We start from the raw sequence: 26,661 nt of genomic DNA, 5'->3' as shown, positions 1-26,661 counted from the left end.
GCCCCCGAGGACCAGAATTGAGAACAACTGGTGTAAATTGATATGTACCTGCGATGTTTCTTATAGTCAGTTGAATGTCTGTTGGTGGAGCAGTGTCAGCAGATATTAAACAGACAGTTTGCTCATACTCTAATGAGAATTAGTTGACATGTGGTTGCAGCGTAAAATATATTTAGGGCCAGACAGATTCAGCTGACATTTTTTGCTATTTCTGCACAGGATTTTGTAAAAAAAAAAAAAAAATAGAATGATCTTGGGAGTATCATAACTAGGCCCACACGGAATCTGCGCTCGCAGAATTCCGCAGATTTTCTGCAGAATTCCGCAGATTTCTGCCGATTTTTAGCCCATCATTAATTCTGTTTATTTACTTGAGTAAATGTGTAAATCTGAATTTATTCAGTTTTTATTCAGTAATTTATTACTTTTTTATATATATTAAGGTTTTAGTTATGATACTCTGCTGAATACTCCTAAAATAATTCCGCAGAAATCCACAGATTTTTACCAAAATTCTCTGCAGAAATAGCAAAAAACGTCCACAGATTCCATCTGACCCTGATCATAACTAAAAACCTAATATGTGCAATAAAAATAATACCTTATTAACTTTTACTTCATGTTTACAATGCAAATCAATTAGATCCATTTATCTGGCAAACAATATTGTAGTCTCTCTTATAATATAACTACTAAAAAAGGCAAAAAAATATTACTTTACAAGCTGTGTTGTAAATAAATCATATAAACATTTTATATCAGTCAATAATATTAGTGAAATTAATTTTTAAAAACTCAATAAATACAAATTTACACACATTTACACAAGTAAATAAATAGACTCTATGGTGAGCTAACAATCTGTGGAAATTGGCGGATTTCTGCGGGCGCAGATTCCATGTGGGACTACTTAAAATCAACAAAATATATGCAAAAGGAACCATCAAAATAAGGTGATATAAAGCCAATGCAAAGATAATATTCTTACAAAGGTAAGTGGAAAATGTGGCATTCTCAAAAGTACACACAACATGAAATAATGTAGCATTAATGCAAAATTCCAAATGACTATTTTGGAGAAGAGTTGGCAATGATTTCTACACAACAACACAAACATAGTCTCAGTTGACATGATATCTACAATATGTCAGAATACTGATTAATCATCACCTCATAAAATAAGTGTTATGGCCTCGCAACACGTGCCTGAGGGCGGGAAACTCACTCACTCAATATGACTAATCAAAATAAAGATGATACATACTTCATTTAGGAAGCATGCTCATTTACAGCCTTCGTACATACAGTTGAAACACTGGAGATATCCAACTGACCCAAAAACAAGGACAGATCAAATCAATATTTAGTTAGCATGCAGAGATGAGAGATAGAAAGACAGAAGACTACAAATGACCCAAAATTATGAATACATGCTTTGATGGGCAACAAATGACTGATGCACTCACCATTTCAATTTCGGTTGTTCACTACATTTGGTTAAAATAATCAGCAGAATAATGCATTTTGCCACTTCTCTAATGTTGCACAATGAAGTGCATGCTTTGCGCATAGATCCTAATGGTGATTATAATAATCCAAGTGACATCTGAGCAACACAAGCTGCCATTTATATGCATTATATGCAAAGAGCCCCAGCGTGAAATATATAAACAACCTGCATAAAGAAGATTTTAATGGAAAAAAGCATTAAAGTAGCCAACAAAACGTACAAGGAAAACATACAAATTGCAGTGAGGCTTTCCACATCCTCCAAATATCCCATAAAGTGCTTTCTGTATCCATGCAGGACCACATAATAACAAATCCATTAAGTGCATATACACTAATCATAGGTCTAATTGCTCTCTTTAAAGCTGTCAGTCAAAAAGTGATAAAACACATAATGCACTTCAAACCACAATGCGGCCATCATAAATTTAATATGAAAACGATTACAGCCCAAAAGTAATTTGTTTTATAGCTACAAAAAGCAAGCCACAAAATGGAGGAAACTGCAGCGCATAAATAAGGCCAGCACTATCACTGCAAACTAGACATTGTAAACACTGTAGTTCATCTATCTAGATCATAAAGTAACATCTACAAAGTGCAATGCTGCATTTTGTGCATAATTTCTGAAGAGACTCAGCAGAGAGCTTGAGCCGCCCCTACAGATAATGAAGCTATTTATAAAATAGTGCTCTTAATTGCAACACTGCCAAAAAGGACGCATCTTCGGGAAGCTTACACCGGTGGGAGAACGAGATCAGCTCTTGTGTATTGAAGTTTCCTGTCAAAATACAGGCAGAAAGCTGCAAGCTGCCGCAGCAACCAGCCAGCCATTCAGCATACACCTACAGATCTTAATTGTTACTGAAGTCCTGTCAGGTCCAAGAAAAACAAAATAGGAACTAGTCCATTATTGTGTATGATTAATGCCTGGATCGTCAAGATAATTAAAAACCACACACTCCTAAATGGTAGTCTCGTATGAAAAGGATATGGGTTGCAAACCATCTTGAGACACCAGCTCCGTGGACGAGTGGTCTGTTTGATACAGAAAAACACCACAGGTGCAAGCAACGGGTAGAGGGGCTGTTCTTCTTCATTGGAAACCAAATCTGGGGTAGGGTCCCGGGCCCCGGACCCCCGTGCCTGAGAGCTCTCATGGACGGGGATCCATGTGCTGCTTTTTTCCTCTTCATCGCCAGTCTCTTCAGTGGGACCGGGCGCCTGGTACAAGGCTGAAATGGGAATTCTTACCTCTTCTCTCTCCAAGTACTGAAAGTGTTCTTTCCCCTCGCCATCAGTCATGATAAAGCGTCTGACAATGGTATCCTGCAATTAAAATAACAAATATGTCAAATTAGCACTGACTGTGTGGCAGGCTGAATCAACTTTTATTTCTGTCTATACTTTTTCCTGTATATTTCTAACTACACTCATTAAGGTCTATCCATGACATTAAATTAAAGGTTTTTTTAGATGTTAGTATCAGTATTGTTCATTTTTAAGGATATTTATAAGCTAGTGCAATCCAAAACAGTGACAAAATTTGTATTTAAAAGATATAAACCTGATATAAATATACAAAGCTGGCAGTTTGTCACTTCCATTAAATAAATAAATGTGTTTTTTTTTTTCTCATCACTTCATTACATTCAGTTTCTCCTCAAATCTTGACCAATCAAAAGCTCTCTAGTATTTAACCATTACATTTGATGTGCTTGAGCTCATCTTGGGCTGTTTTTTTTTAAAGAGGAGGGACTTCACTATGTCCCAGCCTCTCTTCATGTTTCGGTTGAGATTACATCAAACATTAAATAAAAATGCACATTTCAAGCCACTTCATGGGACATTTAATAGGGTCATTTCAGCAAGCATTTTTGTTATAAAAGCATTTTTGTTATTTTGTTATCTAATAGACATCTAAAAATAGACATCTTGGCTAAAACAAGGCTAAATTTGAGCTGTAAGTGAAAATCTAATAGGCGTCTAAGAATAGGCCAAAACTAGACTAATCATCAAATTGACAGAAATGAATGACTACTCGTATAAAGTCTATCTAATCGGTCTATTTGACGTCTAGTCTGGTTTTGACCTATTCTTTGGTCGACTATTAGATTTTCACTGAGAGCCTGAGTTTACCCTTGTTTTGACCAAGATAAACAGATTTATACAGAAAATTACCAGTAAATTGCAGTAAAGAATGCCCTTTTTTAAAACATTATAAAATGTATTACTTTAATTTTCCAGAATGAGATGTTATAACATTGCCAGTAAATGGCTGGAATTCTTCTATGTGTAAATACTGAAGAAAGCATGTACAAGTTCAGAACGCACTGACAGATGACATCTATTTCAGGCCAATCAGGACATTCTAATGCCAATAATATTAGTTAATGACTATAAAAGCTTTTGAGTCTTTTTTTCCAGACATATTTTTTGCTGCTTATTAATCAGACAATGCTCCTATGTTCTTTTTAACTGTAGAAAAAAAAATGATAAAATGGAAATGATAAACTGTTGTGAATTTAATTGTGCTGCGTTCCACTGTGTGGTGCACATGCTTTTGAAAGAGAGTGCAATATGTGCCATATATATATGTGAGTCAGATTTGGGTACAACATCAGTAGTCTTTAATTACCAAGAGACTGTCAGCAGTAACTACCCAAACATGTCTCGCAACATGCGAAAGTATGTCATCTACATCTCTTCATTGGAGTTGTTCAAAACTATTTTTCATGTATTTGCAAAATTGCCCATGACCATCGCAAAGATGTATGTAAACATAACTTTTTTTCTGCATATGTAGCACCTTCGGATGCAAGCAACACTATTTTACTCCTATAGTTCAGTATTTGCATTTGTCTCTGGGAGAAAAACCCGCTGTGTGAATGCAAAGGCTTGAAAAACAAAACAAAAAAAAATCATCAAGTGGCTAATTTGCTACCTGATTTCTCCCAGTATTTTAACTATGAAAAGTATATATAATGAACTAAATAATGTAGCCAATATTTTGTCTATTCTGGGCACAATTTATTCATTCATTGTCCTTCGGTTTAGTCTTTTTATTTATCAGGGGTTGCCCAGTGGAAACACCCATATGCTAACATTCACACACATACACTACGGCCAAATTAGATTATTCAATTCACTTATAGCGCATTTTTTTTGGACTATGGGGAAAACCGGAGCACCTGGTGGAAACCCATGCAAACACGGGGAGATCATGCACCATGATCATAAACCAGCGATCTTCTTGCTGTGAGGCAACAGTGCTAACCACTGAGCCACTGTGTCACCCTGGCAAAAATTAATTTTGCTCATATTTCTCTTTAAATTAACTAATTAATTAAATAATATTAATAATTTTAATCATAATATTAATTAATTGAGCAACTTAAATTTACTACCTTTAGTTTATATTAATGTTTACCACTGGTAATGTTATATAATATTGATTACTCATCATTTAATGCTTGAATTCATTATACAATATTATCATAATATTCAAATATAAACTTTTGTAAAAAAAAAAAAAAAGATTGTGAATTTGTAAAACTTGTGAGTAATACAGTCTTAAACTAACTATTTAAAATATTAAAAAAGCATCAATATTAGTTGTAGACTTAATTATTGAATATTAAAATGGCTTGCCATATGATGTGATCATTATTGAAGGATAGCTGATTGTCAAGTATTGCACATGCAGTGAGCTGAAATATACTTGTCAGATGCACCAAACAAAAAAAATACAGCGTTGTCACAATTTCTTATATTTATTTATTTGCATAAATAAAAACAAACAAACGATATCATTAATCTAGATGCACTTAAAATGTTTCTACATTAGCAAAAGAGAAAGAAAAGTGTACAAAGCTGCTGATGAAAATTGCAAAAATGCTGATAATTTCTGTAATGTTCCTATTATATAAAATTACTATGACATGTTATATAACTATTACAGCTATTATCTTGCAACTATTTAAAATAATTTAACTCTTTAAATCACTTAATAAAACACATTTCATCATGTATCATTTGGATTGTCAATAATAGAAAAAGCTATCATTATATCTCCATCAATACATACACCTCCCTAAACTCACTGGCTGAAATAACAAACCAACAACCTCCCTACCTGGTGAATATATATAAAAAAAACACATATGGGCATATTTAAGAGCTTTTTGACAACAAACACACACGTTTAAATGTTTGTGCATCTATTTTTTTTTTTTTTACATGGATAATAACTTTTTTTGCACTGATGTGAACTCATACCTGCTCTGCAGAAGCAAAAAGTACGAGCAATATTAGGGTAAAGTCTAGATAGAATACAGCTGTGGATGCGGACGTCAATATAGCATCATTTTTGTGACTGTATAACAATAATGAATATTTTACAGTACTGTGATGGTTGGTTATGATGTTGGGGTAGGGGTAGACATTAAAATATAATTTATCGGGTAATTTAACAAACAACATATATAACACTCGGTACAACTACTGTTTTACATTACTGTTATAGTTGGGTTTAGAGTTGGGCTAGGGGTAAGCGTTAATAAAATACAATAAATGGAAAACTTTATAAATAATATAAATAATTGTCATTAATTTCCGGCGACAACCATATCTGATCTGCAACAACCCAATATTAGGAACTCTTGAGTAAACAGCACCTCACTATGACAACCACTCTCAGAGCAGCCAACTGGCTGGAACTGCTTTGTTTCAAACTCACAATTTATCAGTAAAGAATGGACAAAAGGACACATTGTAAGTGATAAAGAAATAATCACAAAACCATTTAGTGTATAAAACATAATAAAATAAAAAATGTTATTATTATTTATTAAAAATGCTATAAATTTTCACACATATAGCAAAAAGTGGATTTATCAAAATCCCGAAAATGGCGGAATAGATTTATGCATGACAAAGAAAATCCAAGATTTTCTAAGCTTGACTCAGCACATTTTAAGACAAAAGAAATTTTAAAGAAACTTGTTTGGTTGTGGAGCAAAAAAAAAAAAGTGAAAGTACCTAGTAAAGTGCCACCTATCGTCGGATTGAGGTGTGTTTGTACACCTGAGTGGTGGGTGAGACCATGCTTACCAATTTGCTAGGACTTGCCATACACTTATAGGAAATAATAATAATAATAATAATAATAATAATAATAATAATAATAATAATAATAATAATAATAATAATAATAATAATAATTGGAAAATCTGCGGTGCTTGTACCCCTAAAAAGCCCTAACTGTAGCTAAATTCAACTATTGAATGTTAAAACGGCTTGCCATAGGATGTGAGCATTAAATGAAGGAGAGCTGATTGTCACGGTCTTATGATTGTCACAGTAAAGAGAAAAGCGCTCGTCAGATGCACCAAACAAACAAGATCAAGCTTTGCCCGAGATTTCTTTTGAACATAAACAAAAACAAACGGATCACTAATATATACCAGTTTTATATTTTGCATTGTAAATGTTTTAATTAATATAAAAAGATATATCAAAGACAAAAAGCTGCCAACAGCTGCCGAAGAAAATAATGCTGTTACGAAAATCTCCAATCTTTCTACAGTAACGTTACTTCTTCCCAACCGTCCTAATTTCCCCACACAAAAGCATGCTGTGACAGAAATCGATGTTAAACGCAACTTACAAAACAAAACAAACAAGTTACCTTATAGATAAGGAATCAGAGGTTCCCATAAGCATCTCCTTTACTTTCAGTGTACCGCAGAAAAATCCGTTCTGGTAAGAGACTGAGACTCGCTATGATCCATTTGTCTCTTTCAAATGCAGTTTCTGCCACTGAACGATGCGTAAGTCTTTCAGTTTTCTTTAAAATTAACAAACCATGGGCGATTTATCCCAAAACATGCCAGAGTGTCTCAGATGTAAAGCAAGAAAAGCCATTATCCAAAGGAAAAACTGCGAAAGGGTTTGGTGCATCTATGTTGGTCTGGATTCTCCCTTGATGTGACACGCCAAACTTCTAGTGAGCAGAGCGCGAGCGCGCGCATGACGCTTCCTTTGGCTTTACCCGCATTACTTCACACCTGACGCCCGTTTATTATTCCTTTTAGGACCAAGTATCTTTAGACATGCTGAAAATATGCTTATGGAACTTAATTATAATAGCTACACGGTTTACTGCATATACGCTGAAAGAAAAAAAACGGACGACGGATATTGAACATATTACATAATATTAAAAAAAAAACAAATGTATTCGTATGAACCTGTTTAACGTTTAAAATATAGGCTACTCATCTATGTTTTCTTTGTCAATGTAAGGCTACTTGACAGGTAAGATACAAAAATAATATTTTTTTATTATCAATTTTGCATAATTATTCATTTGTTCTTTGTATTCATCTATTTATTGACAAATGCGCCATTATATTTAAATGCCAATATTTGAATGAACTGATACAGCAAGATGGTCTGAAACTGATATTCAGCTGATCCATATATTGAATATATATCATAGTAAAAATTCTATAAAACATGTGAATTGTCATTTCTGTCTGGTCAATTAAATATATATATATATATATATATATATATATATATATATATATATATATATATATATATATATATATATATATATATATATATATATATATATATATATATATAAATAAACTATTAAAAATAAAAATAATGAACCTTAATGAATTTGAACCAGGTGAAAGATGGAACAATAAATTGCCTATATTTATATTACCTATACTTAAAATATTATGAATGATTTTTATTTATGTAAAGCCTAGCTGTAAAATATTAAAAGCATCCTGCATAAAGTATATGATCATACTATTCTGCTATTATCCCACAATCAAGCATGTGTTTTTTTGCACTTTGTCCCATATAAAAATCAGAAAATTAGCACTTTTACAAAAAAAAAAAAAAGTGAATATATTAATTTTAGCATTTCATCGTTGATTTGAACTGGATGAGGATTTACAGTTTTTAAGCTGACTAAGCTGTTCAAACATTGCTCAAAATATGCACTCAAAATTGCTTTTACATTTAAAAATGATAGCTTCACATGTTTCTGCATGGTGTCATTAATAATCCTGTGGTTCTGTATAATAAGCCATTGTTTCAGCATAAATCAATAATGCCTCAAAAAGGGTTAGACATTCTGTGGCCCCGATACATGCTCAAAAATAAATCCTTGAGAAAAGCATTTTACAGCGTACAGTATCTGTTTCCATGGTATCTTGACTCTCAGCAAATGAACTGTCATTTAGAAGAAAATCTCCCTCAATAGATCAATTATTTCCCAGAGATAATCAATACGCAGCTTCTGGGAGAATGACCTCTTAAGCTTGAGGTAAGCATGTGGTCCTCACTGATAGCAGCACTGGGGTTTTCCTGGATTTAGATTGCACATGTGCTATACAACAGCAGTGAAATATATATGGACTGAATGCATTATTGAGAGGCAGTGGGTGAGTATACATGCTTTACTTCCACGCTCAAGTTATCTTGTAAATGAGTACAGCAAAACATAATTTGTAATGCTTTTAATGAACATCGCATGAATCCAGCTACTGCAGCTATACTGTACAATATATTAACAACACAGACAAATGAAGCATAAGCACTGTTTTTATGTGCTGTTCAAAAGATTTAGGTTTTTATTATATATATATATATATATATATATATATATATATATATATATATATATATATATATATATATATATATATACATACATACATACATACATACATTATATATATATATATATATATATATATATATATATATATATATATATATATATATATATATATATATATATATATATATATATATATATATATATATATATATATGTGTGTGTGTGTGTGTGTGTGTGTGTGTGTGTGTGTGTGTGTGTGTGTGTGTGTGTGTTTGTATTTGATGACGTTGCTCATATGTTGTAAACACGAGAATGCTATTTGAGAAATTTGCTAAATTAAAATATTTATACTTCATTTAATTATATTTGATCAAAGCAAAAGGTATAATGCATTATAAAAAAAACAGGTGTAGTCCTATATTTATTAAAGGGCATTCTCTTTTTTTAGGTAATTCATTTTGTAGTTTGAGTAAAAAGTAATTTTTATGTTTTCTATATTTTGACCAGTTGATATTTTCCTAAATAAATGGTCTAAATGAGAGTATTTCAACGTGGTTTTTTTATTTATTTATATAGATGGTTTGTTCTGTAGACTATTGAAAAACAATATAACTTAAAAGGGCTAAAAATTTAGACCTTTAAATGTTTTTAAAAAATAAATAACTGCTTTAATTCTAGCCAAAATAAAACAAATAGGATTTTCTCCAGAAGAAAAAATATTATCAGACATACTGTGAAAATTTCCTTGCTCTGTTAAACATCATTTGGGAAATATTTAAAAGAGAAAAAAAAACAAAGGGGGGCTAGTATTTCTGACTTCAACTGTACATAACCACACACACACACACACACACACACACACACACACACACACACACACACACACACACACACACACACACACACACACACAGCCATGTATGACTCGCTAACTGTGTCAATCTCTACACCATCCCTTCTTTAATTGAGGAAGATAAAGACCAAAGCGCTATCGACAGTCTGGAAACAGGTGTGGGTCTTAAATTACACTGAAATGGATTTGATGATTGTTGAGGCCAAGGGGTTTTCACAGTTTGGTGATCATCCAACAGTTGTGCTGCGTCAACTAAAGCCACTCCAATATCTGTGAGTTCACAGACGGGGGAATGCAAGCAGCACCATCGACCTGTCAATCATCCCCTGGGTGGTTAATCCCGCCTTGCCTCCATTAGCTCCTTCACTCCATCCCTTTTACCACACCAAGTCATTCGCAACGATTGCAGAATTTTAAGGATTCAATATTTTCTCTTCCTGTTAGTCTCTTTTGACATTTTGTGTAATATGGATCTTTCAGACCATTCAGTGATTGGATGAAACGTTCTTCCTTCTATCTCATATTATGCGCTCATTCAGGAGGAACTCAAATATTGCTCTTATCTCAAAGTTCTGCCAGGTCATGCTCGACTCGGTCAGGCAGTGAAATGTGTCACATCGCTGGTGTCTTCTGAACAGCAGCTGTCCATTCCAATCTGTAAAGCTGCTTTAACCCTCTCGTTTCATTTCTTCAAGCTATGCATGTCATTATCCCAGTGGCCGAGGAGCCATCTGGACAGGGCCAGCACTTTCTGCTTCTGGGCTTATAAATATGGAAAGGCAGAATTAACTCATCCTTACAAGACGGCAGATCTTTAATTAAAGCTACTGATAGGATGGAAAGGAGTAATCCAATGGGCTTCAACTTCTTATTATGCAACAGGTTCCGGTGCCCTAATCTGCTTGGTACAACGGCCTCCTTTGTCAACTTTAAGTTTTAGAAAACCCCAAAATGAATGATCGTTTGCTTACCCAAATGCTGCTCCAAACTGATTAGACTTTTCTCATTTTTAGAATGCAAATAAGGTAGTTGTATTTAAATTACTTCTCCAATTATTCTGTCTCAGAATAATAAATAATGGCTCAATAAACAATTTAATGAGTCGACACATTACTATTTGAAATCCCTGAATTTCAATACATAGGCTAAAAATTAAACTCTTCAATCCTTCAAACTTGAGTCAGACTGTGTCTTTTAGGTTTATTAAAAAATAATTATTATTTTAAAAATATTGATACCACATTTCATACAAAACCCATTATGAATATGAATATTTTTCTTCATTTCTCAGTGAATATAGGCAATGTATTTTAGTGCATTTAAACAAAACAGATTTATTAAACTATGTGTGTTTTGAAAAGTAATACAATTAAAAGGTAATACAATTAAATTGAATTGAGCAAAATATTGCAAAAATAAATTGCAACATACAAAATTTTGATTATATTTTTCCTTTTTTTTGTTTCTCTTGATTTTTCCGTTTTTTTTTTTTTTTTTTTTTTTTTTTTTTTGTATTTAATATAATTCCCTAACATAAATTTGGGTGTACTAGTTTTTGGACTGTTATCCCAAGTTATTTTGTTAGATAAGCTCCGGATTTGTCTTCAGTGCTGACTAATCTAATGTATATACACAGACATAATATTGTATAGCTTTCTATTAAAAATATATATTTAAAAGAGAAATTTGTGAGGAGTGTACTTATATATGCTGAGCACTGTACCATATATTGTCATTCATTTCTTTCTCAGTTCATTGTTTTCATAAACATGTGATAAATGTAATCTTCTATAGTTGAAAGTTGGAAAAAAATTGAATTAATACGCTAAATATATGAACAGGAATATACAGTTGAAGTCAGAAATATTAATTCCCCTCTGAATTAGTTTTTCTTTTTTTAAATATTTCCCAAATGATGTTTAATAGAGCAAGGAAATGTTCACAGTATGTCTGATAATATTTTTTCTTCTGGAGAAAGTCTTATTTGTTTTATTTCAGATGGAATGAAAGCAGTTTTTTTTTTTTTTTTAATCATTTTAAGGTCAAAATTATTAGCCCTTTTAGGCTATATATTTTTTAGATAGTCTACAAAACAAACCACTGTTATACAATAATTTGCCTAATTACCCTAACCTGCCTAGTTAACCTAAATAACCCAGTTAAGCGTTTAAATGTCACTTTAAGCTGTATAGAAATATCTAGTCAATTATTTACTGTCATCATGGCAAAGATAAAATAAATCAGTTAATAGAAATGAGTTATTAAAACTATTGTGTTTAGAAATATGTTGAAAAAATCTTCTCTTCATTAAACTGAAAATGGAGAAAAATTAACAGGGGGGGCTAATAATTCTGACTTCAACTATATATTTCTCTGTTTCTCTAAATGTATAGCATATATTGCAATTGGCTATTTTCTCATTCAATGTAAATGTGCAATTGCCTGATAAATGTAACCTTCTTTAGTTGAAAAATCTATTTTGTAAGAATTATAAGCCATTACTCTGCTTCTCTGAAAGCAGAATGCTTTATATACAATTCTTGAAGATATGTACAATGTTTAAATGACTGTAATTGCATTTCCTAAAAATGAAAAGTAATCCCTTATTATGCTTTTTCAGCAGATAAGTAATTTAATTAAAGTAACTAGTTACTTTCTAACTAATTAAACCTAACTCTGGTTGGCAGCTCATTCCACTGCATGGGGAGACCCTTGATACAGAGAGAAGCAAACTGAAGTGTTGCTCTCGCAGATGTGTGTGCATGTCTCTCACTATCTCTCTCTCTTTCTTTTTCTCACCACAGACCCTATCCTAATTACGCAGACGATGTGCCCTGGGATTGGCAGGAGTGACCCAGGGCATCCATAAAAAAATAAAAATAAAAAAAAAAGGAAAATGGGCGTGGAGCGAGGGAGCGGGTTGGTTGGCGTGTTGTTTAGTGTTTGATGTTGTAGTTTCAAGTGTTATTTTTGATTGTGTATTCCCATTTTGGTATGCATGTAAATTTTGACCTTTGTTTGTTGTTTATCCATCCGTGTGTTGAAAGTTGAAAATTCATCTTTAAAATTACTGGAATAAATGATTAAATTAAATGATAAACTACTTTTGAACAGTTATTTTATAGTGCAATACATTTCACTATTTTACAGTTTGTACTGTATTTTTGATTATATAAATGCATCCTTGGTGAGCATGAGAAGCTTATTTTAAAACATTTAAAAATCCTACTGACCCCAAACCTTTGACTGGTAGTATATAAAGTCAGGAAAGATTAGAGTAAATTTGTAATATTTTTTAAATATATTTTTGTTGTTGTTATTTTGTTAGGTGTATTTTGTTAATTTAAATGTTTAGACAGGGGATACATTTTTGGTAATTATTTGTCTGTTGGTCTTTTTAGGGGTATTTGGCTTTACATTTTGAGTGTTTAAAAAGACAAATAAACTGACCCGACTCCAAAGGGTTCTCAAAAGTGATTTTATTTATCCAGTGTTTTTTATGTTACATCTTTGACGCAGACAAGATCATAACAGAAGGAAATTTACTGACCACCTTAAACATACCCGCTTATCACATGTAAACAAACTTCACTGGTTCAAATGTGCTGGTGTAACGTGCAAATATGAACCCTATTGGTTCTTTTGTGCCAACCATTGCTTGAGCTTCATGAAATTTGATTTAATGTTCTCTCAAATAAACAAGCAAGGCCCATAAATAAAGCACTTTGTGAGGGGACAGCTGTTTGTAAAGGTGTCTGAAACAATAGTGCATGTTACCTAGCGCACTCACTCAATCCCACAATGTGCACCGCAACAATTCAAGCAAATCTACATTTACCCGCGAGAAAATATCCATAATGCACTGCAGTACCTCTTGAAAATCTATCCATTTATTTCCCAAACTGCTATAGTACAGCATAACATTTTACAGATCTAAATAGATTGGCTATTTGGTTATGTTTTCCAGATTGATTACAGTCTTGAATAAATGTATTATTTAATTGTTAAATTATGATTTATACATCCTAGTTTCGATAGCACGTTGGCTCAGTGTTTAGCATTTGCCTCACAGCAAAAAGGTCATTGGTTAGAGTGCGGACTGGGTCAGTTGACATTTCTGTGAATTGTTTTGCATGTTCTCTCTGTGTTTGCGTAGGTTTCTTCCAGATGCTCCAGTTTACTCACAGTCCAAACACATGCAGACAAGGGATGTAAACAAAAACAATCACCCCAATGTATTTTCTATTTTACATTTTTAATTTTAATAATAATAATAATTAATAATTAACCATAATTCTAGAGCTTCCGAGAATCCAACAAGAGCCACATATTAATAAATAATGTTATGATAGCTGTTTTAATATTCAGTTATGATTGAATTGCCTCTTGTTACAGTTATGAAATAGTTTGAAAATGTTTATGGACCAATGACATGACCACATTAAAATGATCTATAGGTGAATTGGGTGAACTACATTAAAAACCTCTAAAAATAGAGACTACCGCAAAGGAAAATGAATGAATGAATGAATAAATAACATTCCATGACAAAATTCTAGATAAGTCTTATTATTACTAAATAAGTTGCCATTCTGGAATTAAACATCAAATTTGTACTGAACAGGTTTGATCCTTGCAAGACAGATTCTTAAGATGGCGGAAAGTGAAGTCCACTTTGAAGTGCCAAATGTTCAGCTTTGGATTAAACTGCTTAATTAATGTAATGTTTTTTCTCTTTTCATGAATGTTTCAAAGCATTCAAGTTTTAAGTGAACAGACTTTTAGCAAAGAGATAGAAATCTCTTATATCCTCTATTAACAAACTTTAGGTAGTACAAAATGCAGCAACCAGAGTTCTTACCATGTCTACAAAATATGATAATTTCCCTCAATTTAATCATCCTTACACTGCCTGCCTTTTAAGTTTCATATTGATTTTAAAATATTGCTTCTTACCTACAAAGCTTTAAATAATCTAGCTTCTGTTTATCTAACCAATCTTCTGTCTTGCTACAATCCAACCTGCTCTTTAAGATCTCAAAACTTAGGGCTTCTGGTGGTACCTAGAATAGCAAAGTCGAGTAAAGGAGGTCGACCCTTCTCATTTATGGATCCTAAACTCTGGAACAGCCTTCCTGATAATGTCCGAGGCTCAGACACACTCTCTCAGTTCAAAACTAGATTAAAGACCTATCTTTTTAATAAAGCATACAAACAGTGCATCACTAAACGGTATGATACATGAATGTGCTCCACGTAGGTTTGTGCATCTCGTTTATATAACAGCAGCTATGCTAATTATTCTCTTTCTTCTCTTTTTTCACCTGGGGATACTCATCCCGTGGCGCTCAGACTATGCAGCGCACCTTATTCAATCCAAGACCAGCGATGAGATGATCCCAAGGTTTCCATAATCCTGGACCAGACGGTATCCTGAGCAGCTGATATGGTGGTAACGGAGGAGTGGAGAGCATGAGACAGATAGCTGTGATGCTCCAGGGACAGACGAGTCTTCACTGAGGTCCAGGATTCTCCAGCCTCCGGCGCATAGACTGCAGCTCTGCACAAGATGTTTGGCCTTAGGACAAATGGTCATGCCCAAATGAACCTGGTTTCTCTCGAGTTTTTTTAATTCTTCACTTTCACCAATTGGAGAAGTTTTTTCCTCTCCACTGCCGCCATTGTCTTACACGGTTAAAATCACGGTTAACTCTTCAGTGTTTGGACTTAGTAGTGGTTATTAATCACACTGAACTGAGCTAAACTGAACTGAACTTAAACACTGAAAGCTGAACTGACACGGTTTCAATTTACTATGATCTTCTATGTCAGGGGGGGCCAACCCTGTTCCTGGAGAGCCACCTTCCTGCAGATTTCAGTTGCTACCCATATCAAACACACCTGAACCAATTAATTAGTACCTGAGCACCACGTGATAATTACAGGCAGGTGTGTTTGATATGGGTTGCAACTGAAATCTAAAGGAAGGTGGCTCTCCAGGAACAGGGTTGGCCACCCCTGTTGTATGTGAGGCTGCTTTGAAACAAATTACATTGTAAAAGCGCTATACAAATAAAGGTGAATTGAATTTAATTGAATAAATCTGATTGAAATTATCTTCATGTTCCAAATATGAACAAACTCACAAATGATGACAAAATATTCACTTTGGGTGAATCAAACATTTTATAGGTGGATTAAACTGTTATTGCTTGTTTTCTTTCTTTCTTTTTTACCCTAGACTGAAACTCATAGGCAGTTTAACTCAGAAATTTCTGAGCTACAGTGGTCAGGATGAAAGAAAAACTGCAACTTGCAAATGAGAGTCTTCTTTAAACAGACGTCATGCAGATTTCCTTTTGTCTTGATCTTCCTGATGGCTTTAATCCGTCAGTATAGAAAGAGACCACTGATCTGCCAGACGTATCAACAATAAAGATGCAATGCCAACATCTGTGGATGGAGTCATTACGTTCAATCTTTTGAAGGTGAAATGGCAGAAACATTTCAGGCATTCGTGGGCAGAAAAACAGCAGTAATGAGAATGGCCTTCACTGATTCACTAACAAGCTGAGGTTAGAAAAACACACCAGAATAATAAGAGAAGACAAAAATCAAGCTGATATTTACCCTCAGAGCCACCGCCTCCGGTCAGCATTGTTTAGTCACTGTCTCATGGCCACAAAACCAATAAGTTGGTATGTTTCTAAAACAATGGTTCTCAACTGATGGGTCAAACAACAACCAAATCCAAGTTTAATCCAGTTTGGTTTTGTTTACTGTTGGAGGATCAGGATATGTCACAAAACCAGCCCATTCTGGCATCTGCCTGATTTGGCTGCCTCTACCAAGTGACAAATGAAATTGTGCCAAAATACTACAGATTTTATTGAAGGCTCAGTCTGTGATATAAATGATGAAATATGAGATTTATTTCTCCCTTTTATGTTAAAAATATGAAATATAAATAATCTATGTATATTTAAATGAAAATATTATAAGCAGTTGTTTGGGAAGTATAGTCCAGTACCATTTCTTTCTCTCTTAACCTCATTTGATAATTAATCAAATTAAATTAAAATGATTAATTAAATTAATTTAAAATTTAATTAATTAGAATTATGATATATTAAGATGTTATGACATTAATGAGCTTTACTATTAAAGACATTAAATTTACAGTAGGCTGCGCCTCAATCAACTCCCTAAAGCTCATAAGATTGGAAATCAATATGTGATGCACTTATTTAGGCACTTGTAGAGACTTTGAGAGAGAGAGTTTTTTTCACTGCATACTGTTTACTTACTACATATACATATACACTAAAGGTGACATGAGAAAGTCCTCATTGTACTACATGAAAATTTACAAACAATGGCAGCACTAATATTTTTCACATGTTAAAAATGTAACATATTTCATTGTCAAGTTTTTAAAAGTACATAATAAATAAATAATTAGATTTTTTTAATTTGTTTTATTTACCAGCAACATTTCAATCATTAATCGCTTATAAATGTTTGCTTAATTTTCTTATGGTGTGTGTATATAAATTACATTTCTCCTCCAAACATAATGACAAACCTGAGACAGTATATAAAGTTTTATTAAGATAAATGTCTCTGATCATACATGTCATTATGTTTGGAGGATTAACGTGATTCATCTTTTGCACTTTCATTAAGGGAACATATATAGTGAGCATCCCTGATTTTCATAGGGAACGGTGCATATGCACACAAACTTTTAATTTTCAGTCAGCCAGCCCAAGCGCTTCCAGAGAACTGCCTTTTTATATTTCTTGAAAAATCTGTGATCTTCACTGCCTGATTGATATACAATATAAAATGGGTCTTAGACCGGGCAAGAGCAATTGAATTAAATTACATTTTTCTCCTCCAACAAACATAGTCATCAGCCTATGAGTTCTGCACAATCCAGGGTGTGTAACATATACAGTTAAAGTCAGAATTACCCTGTTTATTTTTTCCTCAGTTTTCTGTTTAACGGAGAAAAGATTTCATTCAGCACATTTCCAAACATAATAGTTTTAATAACTCTTTTGTAATAACTGATTTATTTTATCTTTGCCATGATGACAGTAAAAATTATTTGACTAGATATTTTTTAAGACACTATTATACAGTGTAAAGTGACATTTAAAGGCTTAACTAGGTTCATTAGTTAGTTAGGCAGGTTATGGTAAGTAGGCAAGTTATTGTATAATGACGGTTTGTTCTGTAGACTATCAAAAAATATACAGGGGCTAATAATTTTGACCTTAAAATGGTGTTTTAAAATTTAAAAACTGCTTTTATTTTAGCTGAAATAAAACAAGTAAGACTTTCTCCAGAAGAAAAAATGTTATCAAACAAAATGTGAAAATTTCCCTGCTCTGTTAAACATCATTTGGGAAAATTTCAAAGGGAGGGTAATAATTCTGACTTCAGCTGTGTAAGATATTCAATGTTTGGCATTGATCATCAGAAAATATTGCTGATTGACCAATCAGAACCAAACATTCTCTGTAATAAACTTAAACTTCATGGGTCAAATGGCTAACGCAAGCTCATATCCCTTTGTCTTATTTGACGGTTTAATATTGACCACTTCCTTCTCTAACGTAAAGTGCAGTAATTACATTCATATTAGAATCAAGGGTGCAAATCTCGCAGATGAACACTGCAATCCTTCTGACCTTCTTACCAAACGTCTAAAGGTTAAACTAGCGTCTGACCCTTTCCTTCTGCAGCCTGGACATCAGAAATGTGGTGTGTTGGATGAATCTCTCCTCAATGCAGGATGTACAGTGGACCATCTCACACCAGGATAACTCACTCCAGGTCTTACTACTACGACTACTATAACATGACAGCAGCAGATTTAGTCCCATCATAAGAGCGGCTGATAGTTTGGGTATTACATGGCTTCTCGGCTCCTTATCAGTTTCCTGCAGCTTCCCCAGAGCCCTGTGGAAAGATTCATGATAGCTCTCGCCGTGCCAAAAATTTCCAAATCAGCTTTATGAGGTGTATAAATATGCCTCTTTGCTGTGGGACACTTGGCCTTCGCCCCTCCTGTACTTTGGGGAAATTAGCTACTAATGTCAAGGATCAAGAGCAGTGCTCTTATGTGCAGATTACATCACGTCTAACAAGTCAACCTGAAAGAAATACACTGTGTACAGTTTGAGCCTCCTTAATCTTCAAAAGAAGAACACACACATTTACAAGAACCTGAGATAATACAGGACTCAACCAATAAATGTAGGAGCTGATATACCTCAAGTCAAATAAAAAAGGATTTATTTTTTTATCAAAAGAAGACTGAAATGTTTGTTTGTTCTAAGTTCCTTTGATTTTTGCCATAGAAAGTTTTCTGAAAATATTTGCTTTGGGGGCAGCATGGTGGCTCAGTGGTTAATATGATCGCCTCATAGCAAGAAGGTTGCTGGTTTGAGCCCCGGCTGGGTCAGTTGGCATTTCTGTGTGGAGTTTGTATATTCTTCCTGTGTTAATGTGGGTTTTCTTTGAGTGCTCCGGTTTCCCCCACAGTCTAAAGACATGTGGCACAGGTAAACTGGGTAGACTAAATTGTCAGTAGTGTATGTGTGTGAATGAGAGTGTGTGGATGTTTTCCAGAGAGAGGTTGAGGCTGGAAGGGCATCCACTGTGTAAAATAACGTGCTGGATAAGTTGGCGGTTCATTCTGCTATGGCAACCCCAGATTAATAAAGGGAATAAGCCGAAAAGAAAATGAATGAATGAAGTTCGTAGACAAACTTTGTGGTGGCTTGAGAAAGCCTCGTCTGAAGTTTGAAGTAGCTTCAAAGTTTAAATAACAGAAGTTGTTTTAGTCTGAAGCAGATGGCACAGAGAGAAAAGTGAAGTTTATGGATAAACTAATTTTGAGATGATCACGTGCTCATGATTGCTAGCGGCTGGATCCGCATTATCCAATTCACAATGCTCCTATCAGAGGACTCCTAAACTAATATAAATACCCTGGGTTTCATTCCACTGCTATCTTCGTTTTAAAGAGTCGCCCCTTCTACTCCTACTCCTCCTCCTCCTCCTTCCTAGATGGGTGACACATTGGCCCAGTGCGTAGCACTGTTGCCTCACAGCAAGAACATCTCTGGTTCCAGGCTTTACCAATCCAGCAGACATTTCTGTGTGGAGTTTGCACTTTCTCCCCGCGCTCACGTGGGTTTTCCCCGGGTTCCCCGGTTTCCTCCCACCGTCCAAAAACATGCAAATTAAGTCAATTGACTAATCCAAATCGGCACCATAGACATGCTCCTAGTATATAGTTATCTTCAAGAGCAATCACTTACTGTTCATTGGTTACTTCAGCAGGGGAGTTCTTGAGATCTACCTTAGCTCAAACTCCCCTCCCGCCTTGCAATGGGAGGGAGCCCCGGGCTCAATTATCATGAGCTCAGGGCTCTCTCCCAGGACAGCATACCAAACAAGCTTTATAATCAATCATCAGCTAAGTGGGAACTCTTGAAACCCATATATGTTAGCAAGTTAATTGTGTGAACTGACATGTTTCTTGCAAGGTGGTTGATATGGAGTTCTTCTGAGTGGTTGCTAAGGTGTTGCTATGTGGGTGTTATGGTGTTCTGGATGGTTGCTAAGTTGTTGCTAGGGTGTTATGAGTGGTTGCTAGATATTTGCTAAAGCATTTTTAGGGTGTTTTGACTGGTTGTTAAGGTGTAGCTTGGTGGTCGCTAGGATATTCTGAGTGGTTGCTAAGGCATTGCTAGATGATTGCTAAGGCGCTGCTAGGCAGTTGCTAAGGTGTTTTAGGTCATTGCTAAGATGTTGCTAGGTGGTTACTAAGGTGTTTTAGGTCATTGCTCAGATGTTGCTAGGTGGTTACTAGGGTCTTTTGATTGGTTGCTAAGGCGTTTCTAGGTGGTTACTAAGGCCTTACTAGTTGGTCGCTAAGTTGTTGGTAGTGGATTGCTAGGATGTTCTAAATGGTTGCTGAGTGGTTGCAAGGTGCTGCTAGGCAGTTGCTAGGTTGTTCTGATTGGTTACTAAGGAGTTGCTTGGTGGTTGCTAAGGTATTGCTAGGTTGTTGTTAGGTGGTTGCTAGGGTGTTCTGAGTGGTTGCTAAAGTTTTGCCAGATTGTTGCTAAAGTGTTAGGCAGTTCCTAGGTTGTTCTGAGGGATTGCTAAGGCATAGCTAGGTGGTTGCTAAGGTGTTGCTAGGGTATGGCTAGGTGGTTGCTAAGATGTTCTGAGTGGTTGCTAGGCAGTTGCTAGCATAAATTATCATGGTTGCAGTATGACTTAGCATGTTGCTAGCCTGGTTTAAGTATGAATTAGCATGTTGCTATAGCATGTTTCTAACTTAAATTAGCATGTTGTTAGCATGGTTCTAGAATTATTTAGCATGCTAGCTAATTTTGATTGTATTCTTAATGTATGCTACACTACATGTCAGAAACTATTTGAATGATTAAATGATCAGGATGATTTAAGCAAAACATAAAACTGTAAAAAGTAACAGGATGTTTGATTTTGATATGCATTTTTATGTATTTTAGACAGACGGACAGATCATCTGATTGATTGAAATGAGTATTAAGTTCCATTCCTCCTGATTGCTGTCCATCATGTGTGGTGTACAGCTAAATGTATTTCAAAATAATATGGGCAACACACATGCAGCATCTGACTTCTTTATGATTGTGAAAGCGTTAGAAGACCCATGAGTCACCTCTTTCCTCCGTCTCTGTCAGCGATGGACCGCGTTTGCAAATCGGTAACTGTGCTGAGCGCTAATCCACGGCTTTGAGATCTCTAGTGGGAGTTTCTTTGTGAAAACATGCTCATTAAACTTGTGTCAGACTGGCCTGACTGTGCTTTACTGGCTTGTTTGCTAAACACAATGTGAAAGGCGGCATGCAGTTATCACACGAAACAAAGCCCAGAGATCATGCTCTCATGTCAGTCACCGGAAAATGGCATCAGACAACCACATCATTATGAGCATAAAAAAAGAATAAATAAATAAACAAATATGACAGATGTGAGGTGCAGTGAGACATGGGCTCATTTTTACTTCTCTCAGTAGCAGAACTAGGGGAGAGTGGGGCACAAAGTAACCAAATAATGAACAAAGTAATAGGGTTAGACTTCATTTGAATCCAGTTTACTTTAAATAGTAGCTTGATTTTCTCCATACCTGACAATTTTTTTTTTCTACATAGCACAGCAGTTTATTTATTTATTTGTTTATTGGTAAACACATTTGGATTGATTAGCATTATTATCCATTATTATACAATGCATTTATTTGCATTATTAAAAATTGTTTTTTTATATAATTTTTTTCCTATTAAAATAAAATAATATAAAAAGTTCTCAGCATCACACTCAAAATTCAACAATTATTTTGTTTGTTTAGTTGATGTCCAAAAGTGTGTGGCTTATTTGTAACCCTGTTACAACTAACCCCGTTGTTTTTTCCTCAAATCTGGACAGCAGTCACTGTGTTTTTTACATCTTTCAAAATAGGCCCATTTTTTAGCCTAGAAGACGGTGATCAAAACAATAGAAGATTTTACGTACCTACTTTCACAGATTAAAAAAATAAATAAATAAAAATTATGCCGCACAAATGGTTTCTCCTGTGTTTCTCATCCAAATATCGCTGAAAGTTTTCAACAATTGGCAGGAAGACGCTGCCGACACTGTGGTGAAAACCTTGGAAGCACGCCATGGTTAACCCTGAGCAAATACCTTAAAACTCTGTTACATTTTACCCTGCGTCACTTTGTTACTTACTATACTGTTATTATTATAGACAATGAGGACATTTTTTATTACAGCTTTTAATGAAAGGAAACATTTCTATAGTTTATCTCTTAAACAAAATAGGTATAAAATCATTTACAGACACAATTTATAACTAAATTATGGTCTGGATCACAGCAAGAAGGTCGCTGGTTTAAGCCTCGGCTGGGTCAGTTGTCATTTCTGTGTGGCCTTGGCATTTTTTCCCCGCGTTCGCGTGGGGTTTTTCCGGGTGCCCCGGTTTTCCCCACAGTCCAAAGACATGAAGTACAGGTGATTTGGGTAAACTAAATTGTCCATAGTGTAAGTGTGAATAAGTGTGTATGGGTGTTTCCCACTGATGGGTTGCAGCTAGAATGGCATTGCGTAAAACAGGGCGTTGTGTAAAACATATGCTGGATAAGTTGGCGGTTCATTCTGCTGTGGTGACCCCTGATTAATAAAGGGACTAAGCCGATAAGAAAATGAATGAATGAATGAATGAATGAATGAATGAATCTTCCCTTCCTTAAATATATAATGTTACAAAATAAAAAAAGATGGATAAATAAAAGGACTGATAACAGACTTGGACTAATGCCTAACAACCTATAACAAAAGAATATTGTAATGCCTTGGGAGTAGATTATATAGTTTTCATTATTTTTTTTTAACAAATGGTAGTCATTTAAAAAAAAAAAAAAAACTATTTAGTTATAAATATTACAACTATTTTATATTTTATAACTATTTTAGTATATTTTTTAACTTTAGTATAACTTTAGTATATTTTAGTATATTTTATATATTTTTAAATATTTTATCAGATGGGATTGTGGCCCAAACCAAAGGTTACCATGCAGGGCCAACTTTGGCCCACAGGGCCTAATTTGGGGACAGCTGCTATAAATTAATGAATAACAATAGTTTACTGTAAAATTTAGGAATGACGATGAAAATTAAGGGTAATGTTCTGGCAATCACGGTTTATTATTACCGTAATAAACATTTCACAGTATAATTCCACTGGCAGACATGATTTCTGACACCACGTTTTTTTTTTTTTTGGATTTCAGCAGATTTTGTATTTTTATAGATTTCTATAATCTCATTTTATTGGTTTTCATATTTCTATACTAAACACACGGCACCATGACTTGAACAAACAGCCTACGAGCTACACGTCCATCAGAATGACCAGAATCTGTATCCACCCTTGTCCCTGGATTTAACTGTCCAAGTCAAGAGGGATCCATAAAGCCTCTATTCATCTCATCTGAATAATGCGCACAAAAGCCTGTCAGCAGCTGCCGTCTGCCAAGAGTGACTGATGGCTGTTTCCAGGAGTCTAGTGTCTGCGTAATGAGAAAGGACAACACTAGACTTCCTTTAAACACTTTACAAGATAATTCTACACTCCCCTCATATCCTGACAAGGAGACACTGTGATTTATGAAGCAGCTTCCAGTGCATGTCTATAATACACACCAGAGATCAAAAAAGGGTTTGCAGACAACTGGCAGATCCACTGTCGGCTTGTAAAAATCCTCTCCTGATGCAGACGCGGGGGGAGAAAAAAAAAACACTTCTGCAAATGCACTTTTTGTCCTATAATGGTGCCTCAGCGAAGCGTGATTAGCAGGAAAATAGAAACATGCAGAGAAGCTGACACATTAAATAAATGTGCAGGTATGACTAAATAACAGGTCCAGTGCACAGCTTAATAAAGGCTTCTGGACGACAGAAAGACTGACAGTCTGGGATTACTGTAGAAGTGTTCACATGATTGGATAGGTTGTACTTGATTTGCATATATTACAGCTTTATTGTAAATAATGCACTTCAATTTATTCAACCAGATTCTCAGTTAGTCAGCAAGAAAAAAAGGTTGCTGCTATGATTTAGCTGCTTGTTCAAACTAATTATGTCAAATGAGCCTAAACAACACTATTCTTCTTTTTTTTTTTTGGAAAGTTCAATCCACTTAAATTTGTTAAGTTAACCTAATCGATTAGTGTTGGGACATCCTGAATGAATTGTGTGAGTACACTGTACACAGTTGATGATGATGTACACTGTAAAAAATGCTTGGTTCCTCACAATCGGTTTTAGTTTGTAAAGATAAAGGAATCATTCATTCATTTTCTTTTCAGCTTAGTCACTTTATTAATCTGGGGTCACCACAGCGGAATGAACCTCCAACTTATTCATTATATGTTTTACGCAGCAGATACCCTTCCAGCTGTAACCCATCAGTGGGAAACCCTACATACATACTCATTCACACACATACACTATGGCCAATTTTAGCTAACACAATTACCCTTTGGACTTGTGAGGGAAACCAGAGTACATGGAGGAAACCCAACACGGAGAGAACATGCAAACTCCACAAAGAAACGCCAACTGACCCAGCCGAGATTCAAACCAGCGACCATTTTGCTGTGAGGCGAACGTGCCACTCACTGCGCCACCGTGCAGCCCTGACGTGGGTAGACGTGGCCCCTGAAGGGGCGTGGATAAGCATATTTCGCACAAGCTGTCAAACTGACATCATCAGAGTAGAACTGCCATTCCAGATTGATTTCAGTTGAAGATTATCACAACAAAATGGTTTTCCCCAGTATGAATAACTAGCATGGATTACCTGTTCACCTTAACACAAATCTTTTTGCACTAAGAAAACAAACACAGCAAATTTTTATTTAGCGCAGGCTTTAATACTTACAAAAATGTTTTTTATTACAAAATATATGACTTGGAAAAGGGGTTAAAAATTTATATATAAATTTATAATAATAATAATAATAATAATAATAACAATAATAAAAATAATAAAACAAATTATAACAATAATTCCTTTCATTGATACTATGCTTTTCTGGACACAAAGTGTTTTAAATCTTCTCATCCACCACCAGTGTGCAGCATCCACCTGGATAACACGATAACAGCAGCAATACTGCGCCAGACCACACACCACACACCAGCTGATTGGTGGAGCAGAGACAGCGTGATGAAGCTCTTCAGTTCGCAAAGAATTTAGCCAGGATGCCAGGGTTAAACTCCTACTCTTTTTCTTTTTCCCCTGCTTGTCTCACTAAGACCCCTTCCGGCAGCAATCTAGCTTCCCATGTGATCTCCTATCCAGGTACTGAATGGGCTCGGCCATGCTTAGCTTTAATGGGCGACTGTGTAGGAGTTGCAGAGAGCTAATAAATAAAATAAATAAAGGTTCTTTATTAACATTAACTTTCTAATTTTGAAAAATTGTGCGCAAAAATAACTTTATATTATCTTTTTATAGCATAAATTACACTGTAAAATTTACAGTAACTTACTGGCAATTTGGTTGCCAGTAAGATTGTAAATTTACAAGCACACTGTAAATTACTAATAATGTAACATTTACTGTAACTTCCCATCAGTTTTGGTTTGGCCTTGTAAACTAATAACTACAATATAAATTGTATTAAAATACAGCAAAATTGTGATCATTTATTCACAGTATGCTTGTATTGTAAATTTACAGTCTTACTGGCAACTAAAATTGCCAGTAAGCTACTATAATGTTTTGCAGTGTAGAGTATCAATTGCTCTTTACACAATAAAATAGGGACGATAAACTGCTTCTGGCATCACAGCAAAAGATCCCTTTTAAAACCTTTATCCCTAGCAGAATTTTTAAAAAGACTCTTATAAATAATTTAGGCGTCTTTAAAAAATGACTGCACGTTTACTTAAAAAGTCTTTTATTTTGTAATTTTAGTGACATAAACCACTGAAATGGACTTAAAAACCCAAATTCCTATAAGGGAACTATATTGTCAAACAATGTCCACTTAAACGCCACTAT

At 34.7% G+C, this 26,661-nt stretch overlaps 1 protein-coding gene across 16 annotated transcripts in view; it reads right to left on the bottom strand.

The window, feature by feature from the left end:
- Positions 1–26,661, bottom strand: part of cacna1ha (calcium channel, voltage-dependent, T type, alpha 1H subunit a) — a 260,158-nt gene that overhangs the window by 187,743 nt on the left and 45,754 nt on the right. For 13 of the 16 annotated variants that reach the window (XR_012401138.1, XR_012401139.1, XM_073944883.1 and 10 more), the window contains exons 1-2: positions 7,199–7,499; positions 2,504–2,838 (exon numbers count right to left, since the gene is read on the bottom strand). Coding sequence is in view for 14 of the 16 variants with exons in the window: in XM_073944883.1 (XP_073800984.1) it covers positions 2,504–2,814 (311 nt within the window). In the remaining 2 variants the exon portion in view is untranslated. Of the gene's footprint in view, positions 1–2,503; positions 2,839–7,198; positions 7,500–26,661 lie in introns of those variants that run through there. The other 3 variants (XM_073944890.1, XM_073944887.1, XM_073944884.1) reach the window with 1 other exon arrangement.

This window comes from Danio rerio, chromosome 3 (assembly GCF_049306965.1).
Source record: "Danio rerio strain Tuebingen ecotype United States chromosome 3, GRCz12tu, whole genome shotgun sequence".
Lineage (NCBI taxonomy): Eukaryota > Metazoa > Chordata > Actinopteri > Cypriniformes > Danionidae > Danio > Danio rerio.
This window is presented reverse-complemented; position numbering and strand designations above follow the sequence as displayed.